Raw genomic sequence first — 14245 nt, forward strand, 5'->3', positions numbered from 1 at the left:
CTTTAGAGTGTCATTGGAAAGGGTCACTCCCTGAACACTTATGAGAAAGGAAATCCTCTTCTTCTGCCATTGGATCCTTTTTAAAAAATCTACTTTATTCTTATCTTTCAAGTTGTAAAAATATTGAACAGAACTCTGCCTCCTGTAATTTCTATCTCTGGGTGCTTGTTCTGTGTTTGGACAGACCAAACCCACACTCTCTTCCATGTAACGCTCATTCAAATAACTGAATCTCCGCCATTGTTGAATATATGACAAAAATTGGTTGAGTTTCATGATGCAAACCTAAAGGGAAAGTTATCTTGAATAATGAAATTACAATATGTAGAAGGGTTAAGGACTTGTACACCATCTCATGGTTTTGAAGTGTGTAAAGACCTTGAGAGTTGACAGATTAGTCAGGGATTTGTCAAGAGTACTAATTACAAACTTTGAAATCTTGGTCAGTGAAAGTTCATCATAGTGCATCTTGCAAATATGATCAAAGTCTTTTCACTACTGATTTTATGATGCTTAACCACAGTGTGTAAAGAATGAAGGTTTTCATTAGAAATTACTGATGTAATAGAGCACATTTAAAGGAAGATGTGTTGTTAGACTATTAAAATTCATGCTCTTCCCCTACCCTACACCAGCCCCTGTTTTGGGGGCCCCCCATTGTCTCTGAATACCTGAAGTGGCATTTTGGTCTACTTTAAAGGAACTGTGCTCTTTACAGTTTTAGTGTAGCTCAGTAATGACCACCACCGTGAGGGCAGCAAAGGTGGGGCTGTTAAGTGATGTTTTTAAGACCATAAAAATAAACCATGAAAACCTGGGGGCTAACTGTGATTTGGTGAGTGAAAGAAATTTATGGCTGGCTGAAAACTTGAAAAATAAAGTGTGCAGCTGGTTATGGGAAAGGAAAGCAGTCCCTCTGTCTTGTCCTTGTTGAGTTTTAGAAAAATCAATCTTTTTGGTAGCTTTTTTCCCCTGGGAATTAAAAAAAAATGCACTGGCACCTAAACCATGGAAAATGAAATTAAAATACACCCAATGCACCTCCTCCAAAATCACTAGCTTACGTTTCTCCCACCCTTCTGCTGAGATGTCTTATCTGTGCCTTCCAATGGTTATCAAAATACAGGAAGGTATCTGCCAGGTTCCTTGGTGTTCTCTTTAACTGCAGGTTGATTTCCTGTAGCAGCCGAGTGGAAGGTGCACAGAGATGCCAGTGCTTGGTCTCAGTATCCCCAGTCCCACTGTGCGTGCATTTCAGGAACCATGGCCTGCTGCCAGAGGTGGGAAGGTGCTAGTCTGGGGAGAACTGGGGCATGTCTCCAGTGGTTCACCTGTCTGATGCTCTTCCTGTTCAGTTACCTCTGCGAGCCAGAGGGTGGCACCCCAGGCACTCCAGAGGTGAAGAGGAGGAAAATGATGGGGACTGGAGAGGGGAGGGCAGGGCTGGCAAGGGGAATGTTGATAAATTCTCACAGTCCTCGGTCTTGAGATTTCCATCTAATTTGGAGCCAGACCCAACGCTGTTTGGAAGAAATGGGCTTCTGCCAGACAGGTGTCACAGGTTTAGGCATTTCTAAGATGATAAGGTATGTGGAGGTTATTCAAGACCAACGGCCTCCACCCACCTGGGTCCCAGGGAAATCCAAAGGGAAACTAGTTTCCCCAGTGGCTACCTGTGGGGTACTTGGGAGTTGGCGCAAAGCCAATGGCGCCCCACGCTGTAAGTGAGCCAGCATCTGACCTGTCACTTTGTGTTGTTTTGCAGTTGCTGGATTTGTGCGACACGGTGAAGGATGATGCCCTGAGGGTGATCTCTGCCTTTAACATTCCACACACCTCCCTCCACGCACCAATCGCAGGAATCACCAATGCGCAGGCCGCCTGGGCCTTCTACCCAGCACCGCTGCAACCCGAGCCCCGAGAAGGGGCGCGCTTTCAGCCGCCCAAGCTGGAAGCCAAGTTATAGCGGGCGTGGTGCGAAGGGTGGTGGCTCGCTCGCAGCTGCCACGACACTAGCTTCTCTGACGCCTGGAACTGGGGCCAAGGCCGGCCTGGCATGCGCTGGGCCTCGGCCCTCGGGGATTTGGGTCGCAGAGCAGGCAGGGTTCTCACCGAGGCTGGCGAGATGCGCGATGGGCTGTTGGGAAAGGGAGCCAGGCGGCAGCCCGGAACACAGGGCTTTATTATGTAACCCCGCCGGCCGGCAGCAACCTCTCCCAGCTTCCGCGCTGGATCTCCCTAGACACTGGACTCCCCTGCGAACGCGCCCCACACCCGGGTGCCACCAAAGGTCTCCAGAGGTCAGTGATGACTCAGATTTACAGTGATTTTGGAAAACGCATTGGCGCTGCGTGAAAAAAAAAAAAATCAAAGCATAAAAATCAAACACTCGCGGGCAAAGTTTCAGTTCAGCAAGCGATGCTTTTCCAGTGAATCAGAACCCCTTGGGGGTGTTAGAGGAAACGCACAGACTGGAAAAGGGGAGTGTGCGCCTGGTGTTTTGCTCTCGGCAGAGCACGAACTCCGGCTTGTCCTCCCAGGCAGGCGGCTTCCGGACCGTAAGACAAGGTGCGGAAAATACTTTTACTATATGAAATTGTAATCTGTTCTTTAGAGGAGCATAGATAACAAAGTTTAATAAAGACATTGATTGACGGGAAGGCGCTCGGACTCCTTGCCGAGGATGGGAAGGCGGGCTAGGGCAGCACACCGCAGTAAGTTGATTTCGGAACTCCGAGAGACCACGCAGGCAACGCCTGTGGTCCCAGGCAAGGGCCGTAGAGTTCCCATCCCATTTCTCAGATCCCGATTGCCCCACTTCATTTTTGCACCTTTCTCTCAGCCCCAGCCATCCTCCTTACTCCCTCTCCACATCTCGTGGCAGAGGCAGGAGTGAGCATAGCTCTGCTCGCGTCCGCGAGGGCGACATCCAGGACCGGAGCAGAGACCTAACGCCCAACTGCCCTTTCCACGCTGTCCCTTCTCTGGGCTGTGGCCCGGTATCCAGAGGACCTCCGGACCCTGCGGGAGAGGGCGGGCAGGGCTAAGGGTCACCCGCCGCGGAGAGCTCTGCGAAAGCTCCCCAGCACAGCCTGGGTTGCATGACTCCGAGCCGACCTCCTCCTTGTGCCCCCAAATAAGAGTGCTTAACCGGTTGCTTTCCCTGATGCCTTTGTTTTTTAAAGTGTTCACAGGGTCGCTAAAGCAGACGACGCGGGGGCGGCGGAGCTGCACAAGACCAGATGACAACCACTGGGGTTTTCTTCTGCGTGGTTCTTTTCCTGTCCCTGTCTGCATCGCCCAACCCCACGGAGAGCTCGGAGCACTCGGGCGGGTTTGGGGCTCCCAGCCGGCGCCGTTCTGTCCACCCCCCCCCCCCCCGGGTGCTAGGCCGGGCGGCTAAGGCTTGGAGTTCACCGGAGCCCACCTAAGGTCGAGGGCAACCGCTCCGAGACACCGTCAGGGTAGACATCCAGCCTCTGCGTCCACTTCGCCGCGTCCATGCCCTTGTCCTTTCCCTCCTGCAACGAAATCCCCGGGCAGAACCCGGCGTGCGTCCTTGAGTCGCCCCAGGAACCCCTGGCCTCCTACACCTCGCTCAGGACTCGCCAGAGGATGCGCTGAGGAATTGTTTAACCAGGGGCTGTGCTGTCTTCCCGACGTTCCATACCTGCTTATGCAGCATAAAACACTGATCGAGGTGGCCAACAGCGGGACAACGCCTCGCTGATTTGCTCCTCTGCAACTGAGGACCCTTCCTTCTTGGTTCCTGGGAGGGAGAGACTTTAGGGGATCCTTAACTTGGGTTTCTCTATTCCATCTAACCAGCTCTCCCCCGTGACAGGATGTTCCATCTCCCGACCGACCTTGCCCCCACTCCCGGCTGCGGCTGTCTCCTAGCCTGGGGAGCGCAGGAGGGGGTAAGGGTGGGGACTTAGGACCCACATTAGAACACATGAGGGTGCGGACCCAGAGGAGTACCAGTCCCCGGAGCAGGAGTGGGAGTGGGGCCGCGGGCACCAAGGAGAAAGGGGGTGGGGGCGCGCAGGGAGAAGGGGTGGGGGGTACTTCGGTCCCCACACCACTCCCCTGCGCGCGCGCCTTCATTGGCCTCAGCGCGCCTCGCGGGCGGTTCTCTGAAAGCCTAACCAATCTCTAGGACCCCGACCCAGCGGATATTTTCTCTCCCACCCGAAGGCCGAGATTCCTCTGGGTCTTTTTTTTTTTTCTTTTTAAAAGGATTTTTTTTTTTTTTCGAGTTCTTTTTTCATTTCCCTATTTTACCTGCTCCGCGCGGTCCCTTCCTCCTTCGCACCCGGGCTGCGGAACAGACGCCTCCGGGGATCCACTTCTTGCCTTTTTCTCCACTCTCCCCACTAGGGCTCTGCCTCCTACCGGAGGCTCGGCGTGGCAGAAAAGCTAGGTGCCCCTGCCAGGTGGCATGAGGAGGGCGCCTAAGACTACCGCGTGAGGCGAGGGCGAGGAAGAGGATGAGCAGCCCTGCACATCGGGGTCTCACCCAGTACCCCAGACTCTGGGAGAGAGGAGAGCTCCGACATTCGCTGCCCAACCTTGGACCCGGGCGTTCTTGAGGATCAACGCAGTCCCCACGCCTGCCCCAGAGCGGCTGAGAAATTCCCGAAGCCGATCAAGGGCTCAGGGGCGCCTCCTCAGGCTTTCCGCGGGCGGCGGCCGCTCGGCCTGGTTCAGTGTGACCGGAGCGCCCCCTCTGTTCCAAGCGCACGCAGTGGCCCCCCGCTGGATGGGGGAGAGGCAAGGGTACACTTTGAGGCGGGGGAGAGGAGTGGGTGCGCACAAGCCACCAGCAGCCCTAGTCACTCCAGTAAACACGCTCAGCTGGGGCCGGGCCGGCAGCGCTCGCGGGGGAACCCGGCTGGGCCACCCCCGCCTTTACCTGTTCGAGCCTGAAAGCGCCAGCGGCTGAGGCTACGGCGCGGCAGGGCGGGGCGTGCTTGTCCGCGCGCCGGGGCGGGACTTAGAGGGGGCGGAGCTCGCGGTGATTGGGTGACGGCACTGGGCCGCCAGTCTGAGTTGAGCTGCAGGGCTGTGCAGGTTTCACTTCGCTCGGCGCAGCCTCCAGGTTTTGGTCTTGTGAAACCGCTCCGTCTTGCGTCGCCGCCGCCACCACTGCCACCGGATTCTCACAGTCACCCTGCGCGCCCCAGCCCAACTGCGGCCAGCATCGCCGCGGGCTGCTCGCTTCACCCCGCTCCCGCCGCCACCCCCTCGGCGCCCTTTCCCTGGCCCTCGTCCCCCCAATGTCTGACTCTGACTCTCGGACTGAGAAACGCAAGGTAAATACCTCCGAATCCCCGGGAGCGGGCCGGGTGCCGACGGAAGACAAGCGCCGGAGCCAGCTCGGCTCCACCTCCTGTTCCCTTCCCGAGCACGTGCAGGCAAGAGATGCACGTACCCGTCCCACTTGTCGCTGGGCGGGAGGCAGCGCTCAGGCGGGTCGGGATCCCTCCCCCGCGCAAGTCCAGTTTGGTGAGGGGTCGTCCGTGCACAGGCTAACGGCACTTGGCCGACGTGCGGCTCGGCCCGGGATTCCGCGCGAAGGTGGAGAAGCTTCTCAGGGTCGGCTGGGAAAGGCAACGCGTGCTCCGCGCTGTCCCGGGAGCTGCGGCCCGGCTCCACGATACTGGGCTGCGCGGCCGGCCCGCAAGTCTCGCCGCCCTGTCCCGGAGATCCCCAAGTAGCGGCCGCGCGGTACTAGCTAGTCTGGCGGCTTGGCTTTTCTCGGGTGCTCGGGCCCGTTGCGGAACTGCGGTGGTTATTTGACGAGACTCGTTTTCCTTGTACCCATTCAGACCGAGGTTTAGGGCAGCTGCTGCGTTCGCTCTCTCGGGCTGCGGGTGCGCTGCAGACGATACCAGCCGCACGATCCATAGACAGCGAGAGTCCGAGGGCCTTCTCCGACTGCCGGGGACACGCGGTGGACGAGCCTCGGGAAGCAGAACATGCTCCATCCGTGGGGCCGGGCTGTCGTAGAGACTCGGGCACCCCGACGCCCTCTCAGTGCTGGCGGGCGGTGCGGTGCCCTCGGGGGCCTGTTACTCGGTGTTCGTGCTAGTAATGGAAGACCCGTCGGCCGCGGGGGACAGGGGTGTGGATGTGTTGGTTGTTTGCCGTGGTCACGGGTGCGTGCAGTTGTGCGTGCCCGTGGCCAGTGGTGGCCGCTTAGATTTGGAGCGTGCCCGCTGCGTACAGGGAGAAAAAAGGAGCAATCTGTGGAGGAAGGTGGGTGCTGCAGCTAAGGGAAGGGACGGCCTTTGGGGTCTTCAGCCCACCCGGCCTGGGCGGGGGTCGGCGGCCAGCAGCAAGGACCGGGGTCGGAGGACGGCCCTGCGGGTGCAGAGAGAGCGAGACTCCTGCTTTGTCTCCAGGTGACCGGCCACTTGGGGCGGTGGGAGCCGCCGAGGCTCGCGCGGCGTCCGGCGGGCACAGAGGCAGGGCGGGCTGGGGGAGCCGGGGCAGCTCGGGTCCGCGAGACTCCCGCCACGGTCGCGGCCGGGGCCGCCTTCGGAGGCGAGTTTGTCAACAATCGCCTCGCCTTTGGCGGCCTGACCCGTAGGCGCCGCCCCCGCCGGCGGCGGCTATTGGCTGTGGCGCGGAGCGACCGCGCGAGGGCCAATTGGGAGCGCGGGCACCCGGCGCCAGCGGCGCGGGGAGGTCGGCGGTGCCGGCGGCGGCGGCGGGCGCAGTGCGCGAGGGGAGGAGCGGGAGGAGGCGGAGGATGTTCCCGGCGGCGGCGGCCGGGGCAGCGCGGGCCAGAGGCGCGGCGCGCGGAGCCCTCGGCTGCCCGGCGGAGCGCGGCGGCGGCGGGCGGGCGGCCGGAGGCCGGCTCTGCGCTGCCCCCGGGGCTCTGAACGCGAGTCCTGGGCTTTGTCTCCCGCGCTTCCTTGGTGCTGACGGTCAGGGGGCTCCGTGTCGGCGAAGGACGCGGGCGGGACGCCGCGGGGCCCGGGCCGGGACGCGACGATCGGAAGGGAAGGGGCGGACGTGAGTTTCGGCCTGATTGCCTTCACAGGGGAGGGTCAGTGGGGTGAAGGAGCCGCGCGCCCCGGTGTCGCCTAGCGTGTGGAGTTACTTGGGGACTTTGCAGGGGGCGCCCGGGGACGGCTTTGGGGAGACCCCCCATTTGGAGGTGTGCACCTCACAGTGTGGGTGCATTCCGAAGTTCTGTCGGGTTCGGTGCGGCGCGCTGCCTGCCCCCTGCGGGAGGAGGGGCGCCCGGGCTGGGAGCGGGAGGGACCGCGGGCGGGGAGCGCCCGAGCCCGGCCGAGCCGCGCTCCGAGTTACAAACTCTATTGTGACGCACTTACTACGACTGACGGCCCTTGCCAAACCTTCCCCAGACTTGCTGCCCTCAGCACTTTCGGCAGAACAATGGGGCCGGAGTGGGGAACGCGGCCAGCCGCCTGCAATCGCTGCATCTGCGCCCGCTCCTGTGCTCCAGCGCAGGATCTGATCCCGGGAAATCAGAGCCCGCTGGGAGTTTCCGACTTCTTCAAGTCGGCTCTGAGCAAAGAGCACATGGGAATAGACTTCACACAAGATGCTTCTCCTAAAAACTGTGTGTGTGTGTGTGTGTGTGTGTGTTACAGCACCGGTCTCACATTGACGTTGTGATTGTGTTTTGTTTGGTGGCAGGAAGTTTAGTCCCTCCCCCCCTCCACGCAAAGATAGAGGTACCTTTGTTATTTGAGGTGTGTTTTTATTCTTATTCGAGATCGTCGGAGAAGTATATGAACTAACGACTTAATGTTAAAGTAGTTGGTGTTGAAGAAATCAGCGAAAGTTGGCTAAATGTAGTTATTTGTTGTAATTGTTACTTTGCTGAAGATAATCTTAGTTTTTATTTTGCTTGCAGAAAAAAAGACCAAATGGCAAAGCAACCTTCAGATGTAAGTTCTGAGTGTGACAGAGAAGGTGGACAATTGCAGCCTGCTGAGAGGCCTCCTCAGCTCAGGCCTGGGGCCCCTACCTCTCTACAGACAGAGCAGCAAGGTAATCCTGAAGGCGAAGGGGACCGCTGCCCCCAAGGCAGCCCTCAGGGCCCGCTGGCCCCACCAGCCAGCCCCGGCCCTTTTGCTACCAGATCCCCGCTTTTCATCTTTGTGAGAAGATCCTCCCTGCTGTCTCGATCCTCCAGTGGGTATTTCTCTTTTGACACAGACAGGAGCCCGGCACCCATGAGTTGTGACAAATCAACACAAACCCCAAGTCCTCCTTGCCAGGCCTTCAACCATTACCTCAGTGCAATGGGTAAGCAATGCCTGGGTAAGAGGTAGTTAATGTGTGGTTGTTTGCATATCTGCTTAAAGGCTGTGTGTAGCATTTAAACTAAACTCCCTTTTAGAATCCTTTTACTGATGTAGTCCATATTTTCATGGGAATGGAGGATGTGTCAAGTAAGACATCAAACCAACAGTATTTTTTTTTTTTTTTACATTACCAAGTTTAGTGGCAGCAATAAAATGTATGTAGTAAAGGCCTGTTGAGCAGTGAAGCTGTAATCCTTGCTGCCTGCCTTCATTAAAGTGTGTGTGTTGTTCTAACCACTAAGACTTACTTATCAACGATACTGTGCTTGAAGGGGACTCCGTCAAATACAGCAAATAGCTTAAAAACATAACCAGATGTATGAAGAAAGATGAGACAAGTCAATTGTTTTCAAAAATGATATTTTTAGAAAGTGATCTGGTTCATCAAGGCAGTACCAATAGAGAACCAGAAAAATGGGTTGTTTTCTACTCAGATTCCTCTTTGGGCTGATTTTTTGGTTGCTCAGAGGTTTTGGATATGGTACTAATAAGATTAGATTGTGGGTATCTATTTCAGGGATTAAAGACCGTTTTTGGGTCTGAACCAGGAAAATCTGGCAGGACAGTGAGGGAGCTGACCTGGTGGGGACTGTGGCAGGTTAGGGAGCATTTGCACTTTCTGCATTAGGACTGCGCCCCCATCTGTGGCTGTGTGGTCTCAGAGTGGTAGGTTTTCCTATGGTACAGTGCAAGATAACCCAAGAGTGCAGATTTTGGTGCCAAAGATCCCGGCATCAAAGATGTTTTGACACTGACAATTAACTTAGAACTTTGAAAGTACTGTGCAAGCCATATAAAAACATCTGCTTGCTAGATTTGACCCTTGAGCCCCCAGCATGTGACTTTGAGCATGTTCAGTTCTGGTGACCTTGGTAAGGGAATACATCTGTGTTGTTGTGTTGATTCAGATCACTCTTCCCCCCAATGGAAAATATCTTGGTCGGGATTCACCAGAATCTTACCATTTGGACAGATAAGCCCTTCCTTCCTGCATTAATGAGATACAAATAAGTTGGCAGCATTATTCCTTAAGGATCCAGTATAGATTCCCTTACAGTGTAGATCAGACTTTTGCCAAAGGCTGACTAAAACGGAGTCCTCAGACTAGAAACTTACTTGACTGTTGGAACACAATGACAAATCTTGTATTTGCAGGTATTGTGGGGCTCTGTCTCAACCTTCGAAGAGGTGTGGGTCTGTCCCCATGTTACAGAGTCAGAACCTCAGAGGATTGGTCACTTGTCAGGTTGGGCAAACCTGGGAAATAGCAAGCAGGGATGGCAGAAACACCAGTAGCTATGCATGTTGGCGAGGTGTCTTCTGCTAAAAACTGAGATAGACTTTATTGGGATCCCTCCTTAGGGAAAGGAACTCGAAGTTTTATTGCTACTATTACTTTAGCTATTACTACCCTCCTGAATTCATTTAAACCTTAGAAGTTGGTGCTTGCAAAGGTTTTTCTGCCCATTGTAAGTACTCTGAGTATATGAACCTATAGCATTCTTGCTTACTCAGTGAAGGAATAGGGCTTTATGGTGTTTATTTTTAAAAACCTATGTATTTTAAGGATCCTTGGGAAGCCTTATAGTTTTTCCCTGCAGACCTATGAATCCACCTCTACAGATGGTTGCTTAATGCACAGAAACAGTTTCTCTTTTCTTGTTACTCAGGAATAGTGGGTGACCTAGTTTGTGTGTGTGTGTGTTTTGGTATGTATGGTGACATACTGTTTAGTGAGCTTATTATAAGGTAAGCACCGTTACTCAAGATGACAGATGTAACGCTTTAGAGATCACAATCTAAATTATTAAGCAAAGTTATGTTTATACCTGTGAAGTCAAGTCATGGATCCCGAGGTGTAACTTTATAGTAGATTGGCATGATAACTGAGACTTTAATGCATAGGATTAAATGATAAGGTGTAAGGAGTTTTCTGAAGTTAGTGACCAAGGTAAGTTTTCAGTATTAAGTTCTGGGGATATTTATTTATTGGGGTGGGGGATGAATGGGGGCCTGGAGAAGACTTAGTCAGATACGAGTTTTATTAAACTGTAGAATAAAATTGACAGCCTTTGCAGTTTGTAACTTTTTTTCCTGGTTATTCTTCTAATAGTTCCATGCCTAAAGACCACTGAAATATGCTGAGTTGATAAATTTTGCTTCTCTTCTCTTTCTGGTCTTGTTTAATGTTCCTTACTCAACCATATCCATTAAGATCTTCAGTGAGACTTTTGATAATTTATTGCAAAATACATTTTTCACCAAGAAGTCTTTATGATTGGTTTTAGCCAGGGCAACACAAATGGGAAGTTATAAAGAGGTGCTCCTTCGCCTGGGGCTTTTGCTCCTTCACTCACCAAATAGTTTCTGCTCAGTGAGTTGGGATAGAAAGCAGTGGATCTTGCAGTTCTGTTCTTGCATCTTTGTTCTAACGAGAAAGTAAATTCTTGTTTGGGATGTACATTAAGTAGATGTTTATATTAGAAATGCCTTCATATTTTCCTCCATATCCCTTATTTTTCTGGATATGTTCAAACAATATTATATTTTTCCATGAGAAACAGCGGTTTTGTTTTTTGTTTTCGTTTTTTTCACTTTTACGAACCAAATTTTAGTCTCCTTATACCCTGGGTGGATTAACTTGGCCTTTGCTCTCTTAGTGAATAACCGATTATTTTAGTCAAAATCATTGACAGGTGTAGGTTTCTGAGTGCCTTTTCTGGTGAGTGTGCTTATGCCATATGTGTTTTTAATACAAATTGTACTGAATTCTGCACAAATTCATACTTTGAAGGTGTAGTTATTGCAATTGGAAATAAGCGTTGAGAAAGGTCAGAATGTGCTGGTGAATATTGTGAACAGGGTGAAAGCTAGTTAATTAACAACTTCCACGTGTCAAATGACTTAAACTTTATATTTGTTCCCTGGAACATAAGAGTTCATAGGTAGGAGTTGTGTTGTTCTTTGTATTCCTCCACATCTTGGCATACTCCTCTTGGAGCTGGTAATTATCTGACCCACCTTTTAGATTGTGAGCCCTCTGAGGAGAGGCACGATATCTTAGACCCACCTAATCAGGGTCTGACAAAGAGGAGATGCTCAGGAGATGTTCAGAGTTTCAAGTCTTGCCCATAAATCTTTCATAGAGCCAACCGAGGACAAATCAGATTTCAAAAAAAGTCTGGTAGCAAGAAAAAGACCCTCTGTGCTACCCCACCCCCAAAATATTTTTAGTTTTTTGGATCTAACTATAAGGTTTGTCATATGGGGGTGACAGGTGACGTCTAGCTCAGCACGAGCCCAGTAGGGATGCCACAGGTAAGTGCTGAGCACTGAAGATGCAACTAGTCCAAATGGAGATGGGCTTGTTAGTGTCCGCTCACACGGAAGTTTGAAGACTTAGTACATAAAAAAGAATGTAAAATCTCTGTCGTTTTCATATTAATGATATGTGGAGATATTTTGAATATATTGGGTTAAATAAAAAACATTTTTAATTGGAGTAAAAAAAAATTCCTAAAATTTAACCATCTTAACCATTTCTAATTGTACGCTTCAGTAGTGTTAAGCATATTCACAGAGTTGTGCACCCCACTCCCAGAACTTTCCATCTTACAGAACTGAAACACTATACCCATTAAATGTCAGCTCCCCATTTCCCCTCCTCCCAGCTCCCGGCAACCTTCATTTTATCTGTGTCTATGATTTTGACAGTTTTAGATATCTCGTGTAAGTGGAATTAGACAGTATTTATCTTTCCGTGGCTATTTTTTTTAATTAGCGTAATGTCAGGGTTCATCCTTATCATTATTAGCCTTTCCTTCCTTTTTAGAGCTGAATAATATTCCACTGTATTTATGTAACACACTTTTTTAATTGATTCATCTGTCAGTGGACACTTGGGTTCTTCCATCTCTTGGCTATGAGTGTGCAAACATCTCATAGATTATACTTTCATTTCTTTCAGTTATGTGCAAACATTTCCTCAAAATCACACTTTCATTATTTTTTCGTTTATTTCTTTTGAATATATATGTAGCCAGGGAATCACTGGATCATAGGGTAGTTCTGTTTTTAATTTTCCGAGGAAGCTCCATACTATTTTCCCTAGTGGTTGCACCAATTTATATTCCCACCAACAGTGTTCAAGGATTCCAATTTCTCCACATCCTCACCAACATTTTCTTCTCTTTTGGTAGTAACCATCGTGTGAACTGATCTCTCACTGTAGTTTTGATTTTTGTTTCCCTGATAATGAGTGACGTTGAGTATCTTTTTATATGCTTGTTGGCTATTAAATAAAACATTTTTTATATTCATTTTACCTATTTTTTTTCCTTTTTTATTTTTTTTATTTTTTTAAAGATTTTATTTATTTATTTGACAGAGAGATAGCGAGAGCAGGAACACAAGCACAGGGAGTGGGAGAGGGAGAAGCAGGCTTCCCGCCAAGCAGGGAGCCCAGCGTGGGGCTCGATCCCAGGACCCCGGGATTATGACCTGAGCCAAAGGCAGACACTTAATGACAGCCACCCAGGCGCCCCTTTACTTTTTTTAAAGTGTTCCTTCTAGAAAAAGGTCAGATTAGATCTGTGGCTGACATTGTTTTTATATGGATGGGCTGCTTGCAGATGGGGGAGCTAGAACGTACAGTGGCGTTTTAGCGAGCCAGACCTTATTCTTCCCACTCAAAGTTCCATTTCCATGGAACTTCCTCCTTTGATTGCTTTTGTTGACTTTACAGTGAAGATAATTAACCTAATCTTGTAAGTATCTTAAATGAGCTTTGTTGATAGCTAACGTTCTTTAGGCAAATATAAACATCAGTTTTGGTTTACTTTTTTAAAACTCCATGGTACATGTGGGCTTTGAAAAAGTTGAAGGTCGGGTGGTTTGGTTCTTCAGGCATCTCAAGACTGCCTGGGAACCTGATGGTAGTCTTTACTAAGACCCAGTTCTGGCTTCTAGGCCCAGGCTCACTAGTTTGGACACCAAGAGAAGCAAATCCACTTTATAGGTCCTGAGTGGGGATAGAAAGTGAGAAAAGTGAAAGATTTTTTTTTTTTTTTTTTTTTTTACTGGTTCCAAACAAAATTTAGTAATTGATAGCTGTGTAGACCGTTTTAAATTTTATATGTTTTTATTTTGAGATAATTATAGATTCACATGCAGTTGAAAGAAATAATGCAAAGATCCTGGGGTGCCTGGCTGGCTCAGTTGGAAGAACTTACAGCTCTTGATCTTGGGGTTGTGAGTTGGAGCCCCACATTGGGTGTAGAGATTATTTAAGAATAAAATCTTTAAAAAAAAAAAAAAAAAAAAGGAAGAGATCTTATATGCCCTTTATATAGTTTCCCCCAGTGGCAGCATCTTGCATAGTAGTACAATATCACAACCTGGAAGTGACACTGATAGAATCCAGCTACCTTATTCACATTTCACCAGTCCCACATGTACTCCACTTTTGTGTGTACGTGAGTGTAATTTACTACTGTGTCCTTTATCACATGTGGAGATGTGTGTGATCACCATTACAGTCAAGATACCGAACAATTCCATCCCAGGGATCCCACATGCTACCTTTTTGTAGCCACAGCTCCCTCCCTTCTGCTCCCACCCCCTGACAACCACTCATCTGTAGTGCATATCTACACTTCCGTCATATGTGACCTTTAGAGGTTGGCTTTTTTGCCCAGCATAATTCCATGGAGATCCACCCATGGTGTTGTGTATGTCAGTAATTGCTTGGATTTTATTGCTGAGTAGACTTCCACGGTGTGATGTACCACAGTGGATTGACCCGTCGAAGGACATTCGGGTTGTTGGCAAGCTCTGGTGGGGGCCTGCCTGGCACCGCAGACACTTGGGGAGGGCTAGCCAGCCCACACAGCTTGTTA

General features: G+C 50.7%; 2 protein-coding genes across 14 annotated transcripts in view; both read left to right on the plus strand.

The window, feature by feature from the left end:
• ACOXL (acyl-CoA oxidase like) overlaps window positions 1–3920 on the plus strand; it is a 349740-nt gene extending 345820 nt beyond the window's left edge. The window contains exons 19-20 of the mRNA XM_064572203.1: window positions 1766–2568; window positions 3186–3920. Coding sequence (XP_064428273.1) covers window positions 1766–1966 — 201 coding nt within the window. The 3' untranslated portion in view covers window positions 1967–2568; window positions 3186–3920. The remainder of the gene's footprint in view (window positions 1–1765; window positions 2569–3185) is intronic.
• Window positions 3921–4977: 1057 nt separating this feature from the next.
• BCL2L11 (BCL2 like 11) overlaps window positions 4978–14245 on the plus strand; it is a 110921-nt gene continuing 101653 nt past the window's right edge. For 5 of the 13 annotated variants that reach the window (XR_006792470.3, XM_064572195.1, XM_045884533.3 and 2 more), the window contains exons 1-2: window positions 6600–7023; window positions 7895–8289. Coding sequence is in view for 11 of the 13 variants with exons in the window: in XM_064572195.1 (XP_064428265.1) it covers window positions 6758–7023; window positions 7895–8289 (661 nt within the window). In the remaining 2 variants the exon portion in view is untranslated. Of the gene's footprint in view, window positions 5316–6573; window positions 7024–7894; window positions 8290–14245 lie in introns of those variants that run through there. The other 8 variants (XM_064572197.1, XM_045884537.3, XM_064572202.1 and 5 more) reach the window with 5 other exon arrangements.

This window comes from Mirounga angustirostris, unplaced genomic scaffold, assembly GCF_029215605.1.
Source record: "Mirounga angustirostris isolate CCGP_5_RB_7025 unplaced genomic scaffold, mMirAng1.0.hap1 SCAF_10, whole genome shotgun sequence".
Lineage (NCBI taxonomy): Eukaryota > Metazoa > Chordata > Mammalia > Carnivora > Phocidae > Mirounga > Mirounga angustirostris.